A 17,659-nucleotide genomic window follows, 5' to 3' on the forward strand; every position below is an offset into this window, starting at 1 on the left:
CACTCCCTTTCATGTTGCTGGGATTTCTTTTGAAGCAATTGTCATGTAAAGTGGTTTGGGAACATTGGCAATAAATTTTTTAGAGACCAGATTTCAAAAGGTTTGGTTTGTCATTCAATAAGTTCTTATTTTGATAGCACTTTGTATTTTTTTTAAAAAAAGAATAATAAAAAAAATCCCTGTCTTCCCCATTGCCTTGTACAGCATTTGTGCAGCTAATGGAGAAATCGAGCCCAAACTGTAGGGCTGCTTCGTAATTATACGTTCTGCAGATCACTTACTAATTGCACTTGGCATTACTTGCTAACTAAAAGATCACGCTGTACCATGTCATTTGCAGTGGTTTTCCTCTTCTGCTGGCACTTTAAAGGAAGTGCCCATTGAGCTGATGAATAATCATCCCAAGACTGTTTTCCAAAGCTGAGGGAAAAGGGTCTGCCATGATTGTACTGGAGGATTTTTATTGCAAGATTTTGATTTTTCTCTGTATTAACAGAAACTCTTCCCCTGCCCATCTCCTCTGTCCCTCCTGACCTGGAATCTGGCAGTGGTGCAGCTTTCCATGACCAGTTCAATATGGATTGCTAGTCAGTGAATCTGGCCAACACTTTGAATTTCTCTTCTGTGGAAAATCTCCATGTCATGACATTCAGTTTCACTTGGAAGTGGAAATAAACCAATTCCTTCAGATTTCATCTGCATGAGAAATTCTGTGAAATTCTGGTTTGACCCTTCCCCTTGGGAAACAATACAGACCAAGATTTTCTTGAACAAATTTGTCATCATGCAAGCTGCTGTCTGCTGCCAGTATTTTCTTGGTAGTTTCACTGCTGTTGTTTTTTTTCCCTCTGAATAGTAGCAGTAGAACAAGGCCTTATATCTGAGATGATCTATGGGAATTACACTAATTCGTAACAGCTGAAAATCTTGATCCAAATGGATGGTATATTTTGTTTGGAAGTAAATGCATCTCTTCTTTCTAGAAAAAAATGCCATTTTTCTTACTCTCTATCCACAGACAGAAGTACAGCAGCCCTGAATCATCACCCAGTTGCCCTCAGGCTACTGTTCTAGTTAACAGATCAGCCAAAAGCAACTGAATTAAAAGCTCCAAAGTGGATCTTAAAGACAGTATTTATTGTTTAGGAAAAAAATTAGACAGTGTTTTTTGTTGGCAATTGCCTGCCTTTCCAGTGTCATCTTTCATCTTTTATGTTTCCTTTGTTTCCAGTCTCTTGTTCCCTGCATCATCTTGCCAGTCATGAGACAGTATAACTCTCACTCTCCCTCTTCCACTCTCCCTAGTTGCTGATCTGTGTCTCTTTCTGTTAGATTCTACTTTGTTGTCTCAGTCCCTTTCCATCCAATTTCCATGTAACTAGTGACCTCCTTTAATGCTAATTCCATCTAAACCCTAATAAAAAACAAGCAGGAAGTTACACAGCCCATTTGGTTTTCTCTAAAGTCATGATTTATGTTTAATTCATGGGGAAATAGCTCATCTCTCACTCCTCATTCATAAAACCTAACCCTGCCAGCACAATTTGCAACTGTTCCATTGCTGCTTGTGTGGTTTTGGCCCTAAAAGCTCAGCCTGCACATAGGAGCTAGTCTTGCTTTACTGCTACTTTCTTACAGAGAGATGGCTTCAGATCCAGATTTCATAACAGGCCCTCTTTTTTGTGTGAAATTGTCAGCATTTTCTTTTATTGTCTCAAAAGCTATAAATGTCAACAAGTGATGGAGGTACATTTATCTACCAAGTCCTTCTGTAAGTGTGTGCACTGAGCCAGGATCTCTAACATAGGCTCACCATTTTCCCAGGTAATGTAGGACCAGCGTAACCTGGCTAGTGGGGAGAAAAATCCAAACCAAATCGAGGCAGTTGTAGAAGTGAGAGAACCTTGTACAAGGACATAGTCAATTCTCAGCTAGAACTAATATGTTTGGCTGGATCTTGACTCTTTCTGCTAGGCCATCCCCCCATCTCTGGTCTGTTACCCAGCACTCTGGATCAGACAAAATGGCAGCAACTGGCTTGTGTTGCCTCCATATATTCATGCCATGCTGATGCTGAACTAATCAGTTCTTCTGGAGCACGGAGCACTGTGGTATAAAGTACAATAACCGACAGCAAACCCCAACTCAGATCTGGCTAGGCTTCTTAGCTCCATCCTAGTGCTGGTTGTGTAAGTGCTAGAATAGGTCTTGCAGAAGAGCTTTATTCTCCAAGCTTGCCAAGAGCCACAGGAATGGAAATGCAGAGCTTAAACATATGCAGGCTTTACCTGGCAACTGCTCAGGTCCACATCTACACAGCATGTCAAAAGTTAAGTGGCTTTAGAGTTGTCGTGGTTTAACCCCAGCCAGCAACTAAACACCACGCAGCCGCTCACTCACTCCCCCCCACCCAGTGGGATGTGGGAGAAAATCGGGAAAAGAAGTAAAACCCATGGGTTGAGATAAGAACGGTTTAATAGAACAGGAAAGAAGAAACTAATAATGATAATGATAACACTAATAAAATGACAACAGTAATAATGAAAGGATTGGAATGTACAAATGATGCGCAGTGCAATTGCTCACCACCCGCCGACCGACACCCAGCCAGTCCCCGAGCGGCAAATCCCTGCCCCCACTTCCCCATTCCTATACTAGATGGGACGTCACATGGTATGGAATACCCCGTTGGCCAGTTTGGGTCAGGTGCCCTGGCTGTGTCCTGGGCCAACTTCTTGTGCCCCTCCAGCTTTCTCGCTGGCTGGGCATGAGAAGCTGAAAAATCCTTGACTTTAGTCTAAACACTACTGAGCAACAACTGAAAACATCAGTGTGTTATCAACATTCTTCACATACTGAACTCAAAACATAGCACTGTACCAGCTACTAGGAAGACAGTTAACTCTATCCCAGCTGAAACCAGGACAAGAGTTCATGAGAGCAGACCAGCCAAATTTGAATAGCTCTGGTCCTTGACTTTTGCACTGACAAGTCCAAATTGATGCTGTATGGACCTACTCTGAGTGACTATGAGTCAACCCATCTGATATCTATCCAAGCTGTTTGTAGAGAGGAACTCTCCAGTCTTTGCTGTGCCACAGAGCTCTGCTCATGAAACCACATTGGTGATATTTGCTGGGAAGGGAGGTTCACCTTGGATACCTGGTTAGCTATTAAAATCGCAGCAGTAGCAACATGTGCTTCTCTTTGCTGGACGTCAAAGAGAGAATGAGCACGTTCAGTTGTGGTGGATTAACCACTCAGTGCTCCTGTAGCTGTGATTGACCAGATCTGGGGCTCCCCCTGGTTTTGGTGAGAGAACTTCATACCCTCCAGGGGACTAGAAAATAAACACACACTTGTTTCCCTACCAGGAGGTGCTTCTTCCAAATTGTGCTTCATAGCACTTCTTGGGTTCGCCCATTAAATAACTGCTTCTAGCACTACCTGTTAGAGGCACAGATGTAAATAAAGAGGGATTTTAACTGAGATCAAATGGAATCTTGCTTGACTTTCTCCCTCTACATTCCCACAACAAAAGCACAGATTCAGGCCAGCTGAAGCATTTACTAATTTGGGTGATTTTACTGTTGGTGATTTTTTGCTTGCTACGACACTTCCTCTGCAAGCATTTTTCTTTTACAATAAAAGGGGGAAAAAAAAAGCAAGGTTGGTTTCAGGCTTTCCTAAATGAAACAGTCTATTTATGATGACACTGCAATTAGCTTTTCTTTCAGTATTATCAATTAGAGTGTATATTTGGCTCTCTTTCTATCTAGCTTTCTGTTGATCCATCCATCTGCTTGTGTAGTTCATCTCAAAAGGTGCTGTCTATTAAGTATATTATATTTTTTGCTTGTATTTCATTTTTAGGTATTCAAAATGCTTAAAACTTAAACAGTCTATTCTGTAGGGCCTAATCTTGTTAAAATCTGACTTCAGAGGCCCCCAGGGTACTTTGTGAGAAGCAAAATGAGGTACCTTTTCATCTCTCTCACCTTGTTGATGTCCAGTGGAGGAAAAATGCTTTAGAAAGGAGGGTACATTTGATGTTTTGTGTAGTGAAGATGACGTTATCAGCTGCTTCCTTCCTTTGTATCCTCAGTCATCTGTCTCACTGATGGGCACAGCGGACGACAGGAGGCGTTACTAGAGATTTTGAGCATAATCTCCCATTACACGCTAAGGAGCTAGGCTGACTAGTGAAGATAAAAGTTCTCCATCTATATCCAGACCAGACCAGCCAAGTACAGACAGCTTCAATGCATGCTTGCTCCATATAATGTCCTGCCAGTTTACTTCAGAAATGATAGAAGGGGACTTGATTTAGGCATGAGAAAACATTTGCATTTCCATGCTTGGGCAGCTCATCTGAAACTGCCAGCAGGGATAGATCCAGATGGATACAGCTGATGCCTTTCCTGTGAGCAATACAGGAGGCTATTACTTGAGAAGATCTATTTCTCATACACTAGGCAGGGACAGGGATTGAATCTATGGACCAGAGGTGGATGAGTTGTTATCTTGTGACCCTCAATTCATTCTGTTGACCTGTCAGGAATGAGCAGTATTGAATTACATAAAAAGCACAACTATCAACAATGCAAGGAATGATAAGGCAAAAGCAATGCAATTTGAGAAGAAAACACTGTATAAATGTAAAAAGCCTTTTAAATAGTTTCTATACAAGGTTATCCAGTCAGTATATACCGCATTTGCAAGTTATTGTATATTTAAAAAATTAATGAAAGATATAATTATAGCAGCATTACCAATGACCTTTTGCAAAATCACTCCATCATGAATCTGTAGCCATTTCAGAATTGTTTTCCAGGTTCCTAATAATTTTTCTGCTAATTAATGACATCCAGTCCTGGCAATAAAAGCCTTGCCTTGTTTCTCCAAAGAAGGGATTGGGAAGCATTTTCTGGTTTCCTAGCAATGGTTTCACTGTGAGTTATGCATAGAGCCAGTTGAGAAGGTGCTGTCCTATTAGCTAAGATTTTATGTGGAGTTTTAACTGCTTACTCTGAGGGATAGAACAAAATCTATCCTGTCTAAAGCCTGTAAATTACCGTTCTGTGGCTCAGGTTGGAGAACCTTTGTTAAATTGAGCTTAGTCAGAAAACTGACTCTGTCTAAATGCCATGTGGGCTCTTGTATTTATTGCTTCTCAAGGACTTCAAGATCAGACTGCTTAGATGCAAAAAATCAAAACATACTTTTTGTGTTGGCTTCACAGAGTCGGACCTTGAAAACCCAGCTCCATTCTTTTGTCTTCTACCCTTGCAACAAGTAATTAAGAGCTTTCAGTTGGACCATGGTAGACAAAGTTATTGAGGCAAAATTCAAAGTACTTTATGCCCCCTTCCCCCCTGTATCATCTTGATAGTTTAGCTATATTTATTAAAAAAATCCACCTCCCTAATTCAGTGAGCAGACACTAACTAAATGAGAAACAAAGGCACATGGGAATCAGATAAGTTAAATGAGATGATATCTTCAAAGCAATGTGAGGATTCACCAGTTGAGTAGGGAAAAATAAACTCCCACCAATCTCTTTTCCCATCTCTTTCCTTGGCACTTGTTTTGTCCAGCCACACTGGATACAGAAATCCAGATGTACATACTGGAGCACTTAATGATAAGCACTTACTGATAGCTGAACTCTAGCAGTTTTAAGTTGTTGCATCTCTCTGCTGTTTGCCTGACCCTCTGTGTTGGGCTTAGCCACCCCAGAGCAGATATGGTGGGGAGAGGTCTTGTGTATGCATCTTAGTCACTATGGAAAAATATCCAGTGATGTAGTTTACGGAACTGTTGAAAGCAGGGTTCAGCTGCAATACCTTATTTTGCTCAGTCAGGGTTTCTTCCCTGTGATGGTTTGTTTAGCCCATTTTTAATTCCACAAAAGAAGAGGGTTTTCATCACTTTTCAAGGAAAGGTGTTTGAGAGTCCGGTGGAGTCCCACAGATAACATAGCACTCTTTTCCATTCCTTATGCTTGCTTACTCTCATAGAAGTTTCAAATGCACAACAGAGTCATCTTGGAATGTAACATAACCTTCATCGTGTTGGCTGGTCAATCAAAAAGTGCTGTAGGTGTCAGGGTTGCATTTATTATTGGTGAGCAGTACTCTGATTGCTTGCTAGCTTCTCTGCATAGGAGCAGCCCTTATCTCTGAAGGCGGCACCGCAATGGTTGATTAGGCTTAAGAAGCTTTTTATTAGGAAGGCGGGGGGAAAGTTACTACTTTAGGAATCAGGTGACCCAGAACCATCTCTGCAGCACAGAGGAAAACATCCCTCTGTTCACATTCCTCTAATTACATTTAGTGTAGTATTGTTTCCATCTAAATTATAGCAATTATATACAAAGATCTTCTTTGAAATCATTTAATTAAAGAGGAGCTAATGCTCTGTGCTTTTGGAATGCTAATATATTGCCTTCCACTTAGGAAACTTTGTTTTTTTCCATTAATTATCATTATCATGGAAAAATTTCAATGACAGAGGGATTTTTGGCTTATTTTAATAGATTTAAAAAGCAAGTGGTTCTGGCAATTTTTGTAAAGTACCATGAAGCCTTTTGATCTCTTTCTGGACAGTTAGCTAAGGGTCAATCTGAGGAACAACATTTTCCTTGAGATGCATTGGCTGCTAGAGTGTTTGATTTCTCCAGCCCTGTTATCTTCAGGGTTCAGACAAATGTTTGTGTTTGATTATGTTCTCCCCTCCTCTTGCTATGTTTTCTGTGTATTAACCACCCAGGTCAAATCCTGAACTGGTATAAATCTGCTGGACTAAATAACTTCTGCCTGCTGAGTTGCTGCTTTGCAGGAATGACAATTCAGTCATACATCGCATCCAGGACAAACAAGATTCATGGGAGAGCTGCCCAGCTGTGCAATAGTACCATAACCAGACATGCACTCTGTAAGAGTATGTGCTGAAAGCAGTTGTGGCGTAAGAGCTGGTGGGATTTACTCAGTACCGAGGGAAAGTGTGGAGGGGAACTGGAGTTAGAACTCCTACTTGAGTACAGCTTTGGAGGCCTTCTGCATACCCCCTCTGTGCTATTTCCCATTCCTCCCTTCTCCCTCCTTCTCCCAACAAGTGCCCTGGCACCCCATATTGCTATGGTTTCTGTGGGTTGGTCTTGGTCCAGGATGTGCCTTCTGTGTTGAGGAACAGGATTTGCAGTTTCTTCTGTAGCTTTGCCTGAATGTGGTGCTGTTTTATATAGCTAATACCCCACAATTAGGACTACACTAAGAAATGTTCTGAAGAGTGAGCAACAATCTACCTAATAAATCCATTCCACCACACAAGTCCTTCCCCACCTACTCATTTCTAACCTGTGTATGCATTTATCACAGGTTCTTATTGTATTGTATCCTCTCCCCTTCTTGTCAGCTTCTTGGAGCTTGCCTCTGCGAGGCAGAACTTGGATATAGAAAGGTGTCCACAGCAAACCCACAACTCCAGGCTTTCAGATCTCCCCCCCCCCGCTTTCTCTCCCTGATACCCATGAGCTGACACAGGTCTAAATGGGAGAACATGACTGATTCCTGGATGGTCTCTGTTTCACGAAAAACAGCACAATGCAGAGGAGTTTTGGTGCAGTCTACAGGAGGAGTCGTTTGGGCAGTGAGGGGAGAGCAAAGCCAACAACCCTGTGTGATTACAGTGTAAATTAAGATGAACTAGAGTAAGAATGCCAGCACAATGGGGACACAGCAGTATCTGGATTGCAGATAGTGCTTGGAAACTCAATAGAAGTTTTCTCTTTTGTTTCTCTTTCACTTTCATAGGGAAATTTGTAAATCATCTGTCTCCCTCTTTCTTTTTTAGTCTGGAATAATTAAAACAACAAAAACTTTAATCTCATAAGTGGCTTGGGTAAAAATGTAGGTTAGTGAAAGATTTGGTATAATAAACCCCCCATTCTTTCTCTGCCCTCTAAATCTCACAATAGGGGTGATACGATGACATTTCATAAGTGTCAGAAAAGATTTGAGTTTCAGTACGTACAGAATTTTTAAAATCTGGAACTTGTATTTTAGATGAGGTTTTAGTTTCTTTTATATATTCAAGATAGCCAAGAAGTTGGCATGTTATAATGACAAATCAACTACATTGTTGTTGGTTTTTTGTTGTTTATGTGTACTGAGATGTTCCTCCTGCCAATAAGAAGCTGTAGTTTTGTTCATGGCTTTTGAAGTCTGATCACCCATCCTAATCTCCTCCTATTACACACCTCTTTGGAAATCCAGCTGCAGTTGATTGAAAAGCTGCTCCTTACTGAGAAAATCACAGCTGGCCAAGGGAATAGGCTGTTACTTGATCAAAAACTGAACACCCCACAGCACTCATGCAATGTTTCTGGATGGATGGAGTCTTTTGTCTGGGTACCTGGTGTTACTTATTAATTAAACAATGTTTTTGCTATGATTTTGCTTGCTTTGGTGAAGGTGTGAGTTTCCAACATGTAGACTCCCTTAGTATTTGTGGTGATGGTATTTGGTGATGTGTACCATCAGTGCTCATTGTTGCTTTGGTCCTTCCCTTCCAGACACTTAACCAAGCACATAGCTTTCTCTGCATGTGAAGGAGGGCCATATAGTTGGAATGGCATTTAGAGAGACTTGTGTTCAACAACCAGCTCTGCTGCCAACGTTCTGGTCCAAGCTTGTGGAGAAGCCTCTGGTGCTATTCAATTTTGTATGATCTTTTTCATCATCCCAATTGTAACAGATCTGTGCCTCAGTTTTAAATTACAGCCTGAGTCCTTCCGTTATTTTTTGAGTGCTGACCCTTCAGCTCCAGCTGCTCCTGTATACTGCCTTACTCAGTACAAGCCCTGTGTTGCCCTGGAGTTGCATGGGAAAATGTGTGATTTTCATCCTGAAAATTAACTTATCACTTATTACTTAGCTAGATGAACGATGGAGTGTGATCAGTGACTGTTGATAATGAGTGACCTGCTCAAAAGAATTAAGAAAAAACTCTACTGATAGCCTTACAGTGGTGATCGTTTATAATTCTACTCCTAGTAGCTGCAGTCAGCATTAAACAGGTGGAAGGGATGCTGCCGTCTTTGCAGGTCGCTTGCCTACAGTCCATATCCCAAATATGTTATTTCAGGTGTTTCTTTTATAATTCATTAAGTAGTAAGTTTGTGCAACACAAAAGTTCAGCAGTAAAGAAACTGAGTCAGCTAAGAAAGGCTTGATTTTGAGACAACCAAACCCATATATTCATCAGAAAAACTCCCTTGACATTAGGCACATTACTTTCTAGTCTGGTTGTTTATTGTTCTTGAGTGATACCTCACTGTCTGTATTAGACTTGGGGCCCATTGTGCTAAGTACTAGAGGCACGGAAGACCTTCCAACACAGGCTATAGAAGGGGTCAGGAAAAGGCTAAAAAATCCTAGGATGTTACAGGAACAGGAAAATGTTATTCATGACTGAATAGCATTTTCTGGCATCAAGCTCCAAGACTGTGTATTAGTTTCTGCAGCTGAGATTCATGAGAAATTATTTGCTTAATGGAAGCAAGTCTGGCTGACTCTGGCTCTTTCTTTTTTCTCTTCCATGCTCAGAGTTTTTGGGCACTTCAGTCTCCGTTCTGAATGGCAGCTGGTCAAGGTGGACTACAAGTCTGTCTTCAGCCGAAAGTGTAACAAAGATGACTACCAAACCTGGCATCTGCACAATCAGGTATTCCCAGTGTGTAGGGAGGGGATGGTGGGAGTTCCTTTTCCCATATTCTGTGTTGCCAGGTAGGAATGTACTTGTTCTTTTCAGCGGAGCATATGGATTTTTTGCATCCATCAAGTCACAGTTCTAACCTGTTGATGCCTTACTTCCCCTGAAGCGCGTGCATGAATAAACACAGGGCTGGTCTTCTCCGGGCAAGTTAGGGAGATTGTTAACTTCTCTTTGTATGAAAATATTCCATTGCACCAGCTGGATCTTTTTGCCCTCAGTGCTCAGGGCAATGTAAAACCTCACCTTGTGACTGAATTGTAGGAGACACTGAACTCTTTGTAGCTCTGTCAGTGACTCATGAAAATAATTTTCTCTTACTTTGTCTCTATTTTCCCTACTCAAAAATGAAAATAAAAACATTTATTCATCCTGCAGGTCCTGCAGGTGTCTGTAAAACTCTGGGGAGCCCTTGAATAAAAGACACCAGAGAAGACCAAATTATTTCATTCTGTTCAAAGATACATTGCTTTTCATACTCTGGCTTATTTTCATGCTGGATATATTTAGGTCCTGAAGCCACTAGAACTGAGAGAGCTCAATACCCTCTGAAGATTACTTATGGGTTACTGGCCACCAGTATGATGTCCCACTCCCTGCAGGGCAACATAACTAGAACCAGAACTATTGGCTGTGATATTCCTGAATGAAATCCATGAATTAGAAATGAGCATTAATTTGGCAGGGATGTGTTGGATAACTGAAGTCATAGAATTGAATAAATGAAAATAATTTAAATGAAACAAAAGCAAAGACATGTGTGTAACCAGGCAGCCATCTTGGGAATCACTGTTAATGGGAAAGAGAAGTATTTCAATTAGGTATTGTCTTTTTTTCTTACTTCTATGCAGACAAATCATTTCTGCATCAGAGAAAATTCTGTTTATAGCAACCCACCTAAATGTCAAATGTTTATTTTAGATTAGCGACTCCCAGTAGTGCTCTTGGAAACCCTTGTGTTCAAAAAGCCCAGTATAACACACCATCAAAATTATTTGAGGTCTATAACAAAGCCAGGTCTATCGAGGAAAGAGGAGGGGAGCCAGGAGTCCTGGCTTCCACACCTAGATTTTGTCCCTGCCCTGGGTTTCAGGCTTGGGCACTTCTTCCCATAGCAGATTTCATCTGACATACGCAAGAAACCCTGGAGTACATCCACATTGCTTTTCCAGGATAATTTGTAGGACTAGATACATTGGTGGATGCCTTCTGATGTATGGCATAAGTGGATGTGATGGCTTAGGCACCCAGGCATTTTGGGCACATTGTCATTGGCATCCCAACTCAGTGCTGAACACACTGCTCTCCCAGGTCCTCCCAAGGTGGCTTTTGAGTTTGCAAAGCCACAAAAGGGAGCTAGACTCTTAGCTCCCAACTCTCCCAGTGGTAATTGCTTGCTTTCATTGCCTTTTGTGTCTTTTGACAAAATGCTCCATTTAGGGCCCAGCTGCCACTACAACTCTCTGTTTTTCTTTCTCCTCTCGTTCCTTGGCTGCTGAAGGGGGAGCCTTGTGTCATGGGAGAGAGGAAGATCTATAAAAAACGCAAGCCCGGAGCCCAGTGTTCCCTAGGTCGGGACTATTCCAAAACTGTGGTGTCTGAACCATGTGTCTGTGGTCAAGGGGACTTTGAGTGGTGAGTATGTGGCTCTGGGGACTTTTGCAGGGACTGTGTTTGTAGCATTGTCAGTGACTGCGCTACCACCCAGACAGAAAACCTTGCAGAGAAACTGGGTCTTATGCAGCTTTGTGGCTGTGATCGTACCATATAGCATAGACATGATCCCCATACCTGTTGTGTGAAGGAGGTGTCCCCTTTATCTGCTGGAGAGATTTGTTAATCTCCATGAGAAATCCAAGACTGGAATTCAAAAGCAGAAAATTGCAAGTACTGATTGACATTTTTTTGTCCATCATTCTAGAAGAGTGACAGCCATGACTCTTCTCTGGTCCAAAGCATGTCCCTTACAAGAGAAAGAGGGAATTTCTCTGCCCTCACTTCCAAGGTCATTGAATACCTAGGGAGCAAGCTAGCAAACCATGCACATTTTTATCATTATTCCTTTGAATTCTGGGGAAACATTTGTTGCTTTTTAGCAATGTTTTATTGAGAAATTTCTGGAAGGGGTTCTGTGACATGACTGTACAGTCCACCCTTGTCAGATGTACCTACTTGTTTTGCATAAATATTGGTGTTTCTAATTTAACAGGGCCATAATTTCCAAACTGCTTTAAGGTCACTTTGAAAGCAGCTTAAAAATAAAACAGGGAAAAAATGAACCACTGCTTGATATTGTTTGACAATCAGGGATAGGAGATGGAAGAATGCATAACAGTCAGAATTGCTGCACAATGAATTCCTACAGGGAACCTGTGATAGGCAATATTTCAAAGATTTAAGACTGTCAATAGCTGTGATGTTTGAGCTTAAATGATCAGAACTTCATTTAAATGGAGTTCAAAATACCCTGAAAGCAGATCAGCTGAGAAAACATTTTCATTTTTATAGTAAGTTATCAGGATCAGTGTCTAATTTGGTATCAGTGTGATTCCTGAAAACTTCACTTACATTTGAATCCTTCCTGAAGAAGTGTGAGGCATGAGATCTGCACACTTATTTGGACTTAGACCAGCTGAGACTCACAATTCTTTTTAGAACATGGACACATTGAAATGCGGCAAAAATGAATAAAAAATATAGAACAAAGTGTTTTCTTGAATATTGGAGTAGGTTGGCTCTAAGAGAGAGGTTCAGGGATATAGAACAGAGATTTTCATCTTATCTGGGTGGATGTTTAATTTGTTTCTAATGCCAAAATTATGTCTGAGACTCCTTAGCTTGACTCAGGAGATCTTTCCCCTTTGTTCTCATCATGGGAACTTGCAGGATGAACAAACTATCTTGCCCTGCAGTATCTGCCCTTGGCATTGGCGTATGCCTCTGAGCTGCTGAACCAAGCACCAGTCTCCGGAGACGCTTATGAATTTGCTTTTTTTTTTTTTTTTTTGCGGCTTTGTGCCTCACCAGCTTTCTATTTTCACAGTGAAGCTTGTCTTTTCTAAGCTGTAAGTAGAAAGCTGTGGTAGCTAAATTGGCCTTAAGTGCTGTTCTGCCTTAAAAAGGGTCTGCATCAGAATGCACCTTTTCAATCAATCGACGTGTTCCTTGCACACGTTCAGTATCATTTTTGCTTAACTTTCCCATTACCGTGAGAGAATATTGCTGTTAACCTTGTCAGTCCTGCAGAGGAAATGCAGTTAGAGGACAGCAAGGTGGCTTTTGTTTCAAACTCTGCGCTGCCAACAGGATTGTCAACTGGCTTCCAATTGCAGAATTGTTATAGCTGGTCACGGAGAATCAGAAGAACCAGCTTCAGTTTAAGGGTAAGTTTTGATGCTAGTCTGCGGGGCTGACTGGAAGAAGGTGAGGGGCAATCAGTTCAAAGAAAATACTAGCGGTGCTGGAAATGGGGCACCAAGCTTGATTATCTCAAAAGTGATTTTCAGAGAGGAAGGGTGGACTCATCTCCTCTGACTTGTGACTTCTAAAGGATGAGACAGGTACTTAGTCAGTGGCAAGATACAGGTTGTTCTAGAATATGATTCATCTGCCTTCTTTTGGATGTCGGTATGAGAAGGGGAGGTGCTGAGAAGTGCCTTTGCTCTCCGCTGACTAGAAGGATGCTCTAGGCAGGGAGCTCATGCGGATACGTCCCCACTGTAGGTATCTACAGTTGGAAGGACAGCTCCTACTCTTTCCCTTGGTGCTTTTGAAAAGGAAAGATGTCCACCCAGCCTTTTCTGGCTGGGTTCATAATTGCCAGTTGTTCCTGGAAGCACTGACTGGCCTGTCTCTTGTGTGTGAACTGAGCAGGTCTTGTGGAGTGTCAGGGAAAGGAGGAGGGCCTGCAGCTGGGGTTGTGTGAGTATACTGACCAGCAGGTCCCAACAGACAGGCCCTCTGCTTCCCCAGTAATTAGGTTTGGAGGCTGGTTCTGGTCACAGAGCATCCCACGCTCTAGGTGTGATGATGCCTGCCTTCGAGAGCTGTGCAGACAGGACAAGTGACAGCAAGAGCCCTACAGCACAAGCTGTGAGGGCTGTGCTCCCTCCCATTTGGTCACAACGCCCTTGCCCCTGTCTGCCTCATGTTGCAGTACTATCTGTTTCCTGCTGTTAGATATAAGGCTGATATGAATTTCAGGGGCATAAATCATGATCCAGGGCCCTAGTTCAACAAATCCTCATGAGTCAAGATCAGGGGTGACTCCTGCAAATCCTCGCAGTCATTTCCAAAAGCAAGCCCTGGCCTTTTTCTGACAGAGAGAATGGCAGAAGGAACTCAGAATTGTTATTAAAGTGCTCGCTGATCTTTCTTTTCCCTCCTCCTGCTCCTTTATTTACTCTGTCAAGATAGCTTTCCTGAGAAAGACAGCGCAGCAGCTGGACTTGATTATTTCCCTAACTTATGCAAACCCTGGGGCTTATGAGAAGGAAGGTGGGCAGCATGCGAGGTTTTAATATACATTTACCAGAAGTTAATGAACAAGCACAGAACCTTGAGGGCATACAGCAATGTTGTCTTTAATTTTATTAAATATTTATGCAGCTCTTTTCTTCTTTGGGGCAAAGTACAGCTCCTCCTGAATATTTTTAATTACCAAGTCACTGCTAGGCATTTTTGACTGTGCAGGTCGGACCCACTGAGAATGATTAAATTGAATGTTGAGAAAAAGAGCATTAGGGAATCTCCAAACCTTTTAAAGTAGCTTGCAGAATTTTTGCCCTCCAAAAAAGGAACACTAGCAGCCTGGGTCACTGGGGACATAGCACAATTTTGTCTCACCGAAGCTCTTCGTAGAGACTTTCTGTTGGCAGTTCAGACTCTTGAGTAGGGGAAGGATAAAACTCAGTGTCCTAAAGGGCACAGAGAGCTTTCAAGGCAGTGGTTTCTGTAGTGTTTGTCTTTCCACAGAGGTTTAGTTTGTTGGCATTTGTTAACCTGCTTCAGGCAAAAATCCAGAGTCTCTTTTTATTTGCCCTTTGAATCCAGCCTGGCGATAAAGGCTATGCATAGAAACATGATCCAGAGCCTATTAAAACTTATGGAAAGCTTTGAATTAATCCTATTGCTTCATCATTGTATTGGCATGCAAAGGCAGCTGTAAAAAGAAGTCTTGCATGTGGTTGTGTACAATTCCACTCTTTGGTGGTCCAAGGAAGCATCAATACCCTGGATTACCTTCCCCATGTGACACATATACCATGTAATCCTTAGACTACCAAGTCGGCTGTGTTGTTTTAGCTTAGTGTTGGAAACACATTGGCAATATTTTTCTTTCAGGCCAGTCATAGCTCAGTCAGAGAGCAGGGAGGCTGTTAACATACATAAGTATACATACCTTGGCTAGTCGTTCAGGAAGTGCTCCTGGTGTTTTATATTCCAAACTGCTTCATTGGAAAAAAGCGACATTAGATCTTGGAATTAGTCTGGTTTGTTCCGAAAGCAAAGACTGCAAAAAGCAAGCAAACCAAATGAACCCAACAAGTGAAATTATTTGAGGTTAATAGGAAAAGACATTAACAATACAATTTTCTTTCTGAATCTCTGCCCATTTTTTGTTACCAAATGAAACACAAGTCCTCCAGTGCTCTGCAAGGTTGGTAGTTCTGGTGTTGTCAGGTATCACATACCTTCTGTGAACTGTGTTCCTGCCTCTCAAACTAACCAAGCACTTTGTTTCTGGATGAGCCCAATCCATGATGTCGTGCCATCCAGCAGAGACCCACCAACACACACATGCTTTGGGGAACAAACACATCACCTAAAACTGAGCTAAATCTAGTGAATGGGTACAGTGATGCACTCATGACTTGTCTCTGTAGTGACTATGGATATGAGAGGCACAGCAACAACCAGTGCGTCCCAGCCTTCTGGTTCAGCCCGTCCTCCCTGTCCAAGGATTGCAGCATTGGTCAAAGCTACTTGAACAGCACTGGGTAAGTGAATCTCTCTGGTTTTGGTGACCTTGCAGTAGACAAGAGAACCTGGATGGTTCTTTTTTCTCTGCATCCCACCTGGCTCTTTTCCAGTCTTATTCGTGAGGTAATGTTTGCAGCAGCATCTGTATGGAACATTGCCTCATTCCTTAGAGACAGGGAGAAGCACATTAACATAAGTGACATGTAGATATTGTATTGCTATCAAGTGATGTATGATCCCTGGAGCCTAGACTTGGAGCTCCCCTTTGCTGCAAAATTAAAACACGAATCAAGAAGGTCTATCTGAGAGACACCTGAACATTTAAAAGGACAGGTTCAAGGTATTTCACATTGTTTTTCATTGAACTTCTTCCTATCTTACAGACCCTATTTATACAGCTTCTGGCAAGGCTCAAATGAGCAATTTTTAGCCTCTTTTTTTTTTTTCCCCTCTGCCATTTTCACTTTGTATATACAATGCCTTGCGATTTCAGACAAGCTACATATGCTGGTTTCTTTTGGTTTTACCCAGAACAGATGGCAAGTGTTGGTTTATTATGGTAGTATCGCTTTGCAAATGCTATTCTGTCATTCGGGAGATACTCTGAAACTCTGGTTGCACTGGCTGGTGCAAAATCGTGATGTTACTTCTCAGGCAGTGCAGGCCCTGAAGACTTTGGAAGGCTGCTTCTGAGTCGTGGGTCCTGCATGCTCGATTGTTATGACAGGGTTGTTCATGGCTGGTTGATGCGAGTGGCTGAACAAAGTGAGGGGCTGCTGGGAGTCTGGAGCCACTTAACTTCAGAGACCCCCTTTCAGCTGAAAGGTTTCTATAAATATGGAATATAATTACAGGAGCCCTGGCCAGTATGGTTGCTTGTAGCCTTCTTGACAGAGAGGAAGAATAAAATAGTTGGGGTCTGTGTCTTCTTAACCAATCCTGTATTTTTACTGTGAAATTACTAGAAAGTGTTAATCCCCCTCAACAACACTGGGAATAACCAAGTGTCTTTCTAGTTAGCTAACCTCTCCCAAGAAGAGCCAAGAGAAAAACCCATTCCTTGAATCATTTTAAAATTGGACTGGACAAAGCTCTTGGCGGATCATTCCAAGGGCCTTCTAGCAGAGTAGAGGCAGACAAAAATGTAATAAAATCATAACTAAAAAGCTGGGATGCAGGGTGCAGTCCTGCAGGCATGGGGAGTTGAAGGAGTTCTCTGCCTTTTAGCAGTGAAGAGTAATTCACCTCCACAATGTGTGTCTGTTCTCAGCGATACTGCTGAAAATCTCTGGAGAAGGTTGGATTGTGATTTGTTTGGCTTTCTCCAATGTAATAAAGCATTAGGTTTCTTTGATTCTTCCTTTCAGTGAGGGAACCATGCAGACAGTTAGCCTTTGAAAAAACACATACACTAATATGGAGAAACAAAACAAAAACAAAACAAAGAAACTTTTCCGCCCACCGCTTGAGCCCAATCTCCTTTTGTTACTGTTCCCCAGGTACCGAAGGATTGTGTCTAACAACTGCACAGATGGCTTGCGAGAGAAGTACATGGCCAAGATGGAGAAATGCCCTGGAAAAGCACCTCGGGGACTGCACATCCTCACTACTGATGGAAAGTTGGTCACGGAGCAGGGGCACAATGCCACCTTCATCATCCTTATGGAAGAGGTGTGTTAGTGGTCTCAGCAAAGCTTTCACTGCATGGCAGGACTGGCATTCTTTTCCTTCACCTGTCAGGCTGCTGAGAGGAAAATAGTGATCAGGTGGTGTCATGAAATGATGAACACCTGAGATTTAGGAGAATTAATGGGAGATGGCTATATATGAAACATCCAAAGAAATCATATTGGGTCAAGCCAGGGGAGTATTTGGCTGGTTATCTTGTCTATCAGTGATGATG

General features: G+C 42.1%; 1 protein-coding gene across 1 annotated transcript in view; it reads left to right on the forward strand.

Moving 5' to 3' along the window:
* The window catches only part of SORCS3 (sortilin related VPS10 domain containing receptor 3), a 318,567-nt gene that overhangs the window by 267,831 nt on the left and 33,077 nt on the right, over positions 1-17,659 (forward strand). Inside the window, exons 15-18 of the mRNA XM_052799671.1 lie at positions 9,609-9,726; positions 11,276-11,409; positions 15,660-15,773; positions 17,256-17,427. Coding sequence (XP_052655631.1) covers positions 9,609-9,726; positions 11,276-11,409; positions 15,660-15,773; positions 17,256-17,427 — 538 coding nt within the window. The remainder of the gene's footprint in view (positions 1-9,608; positions 9,727-11,275; positions 11,410-15,659; positions 15,774-17,255; positions 17,428-17,659) is intronic.

Source organism: Harpia harpyja, chromosome 10 (genome assembly GCF_026419915.1).
Source record: "Harpia harpyja isolate bHarHar1 chromosome 10, bHarHar1 primary haplotype, whole genome shotgun sequence".
Taxonomy (NCBI): Eukaryota; Metazoa; Chordata; class Aves; order Accipitriformes; family Accipitridae; genus Harpia; species Harpia harpyja.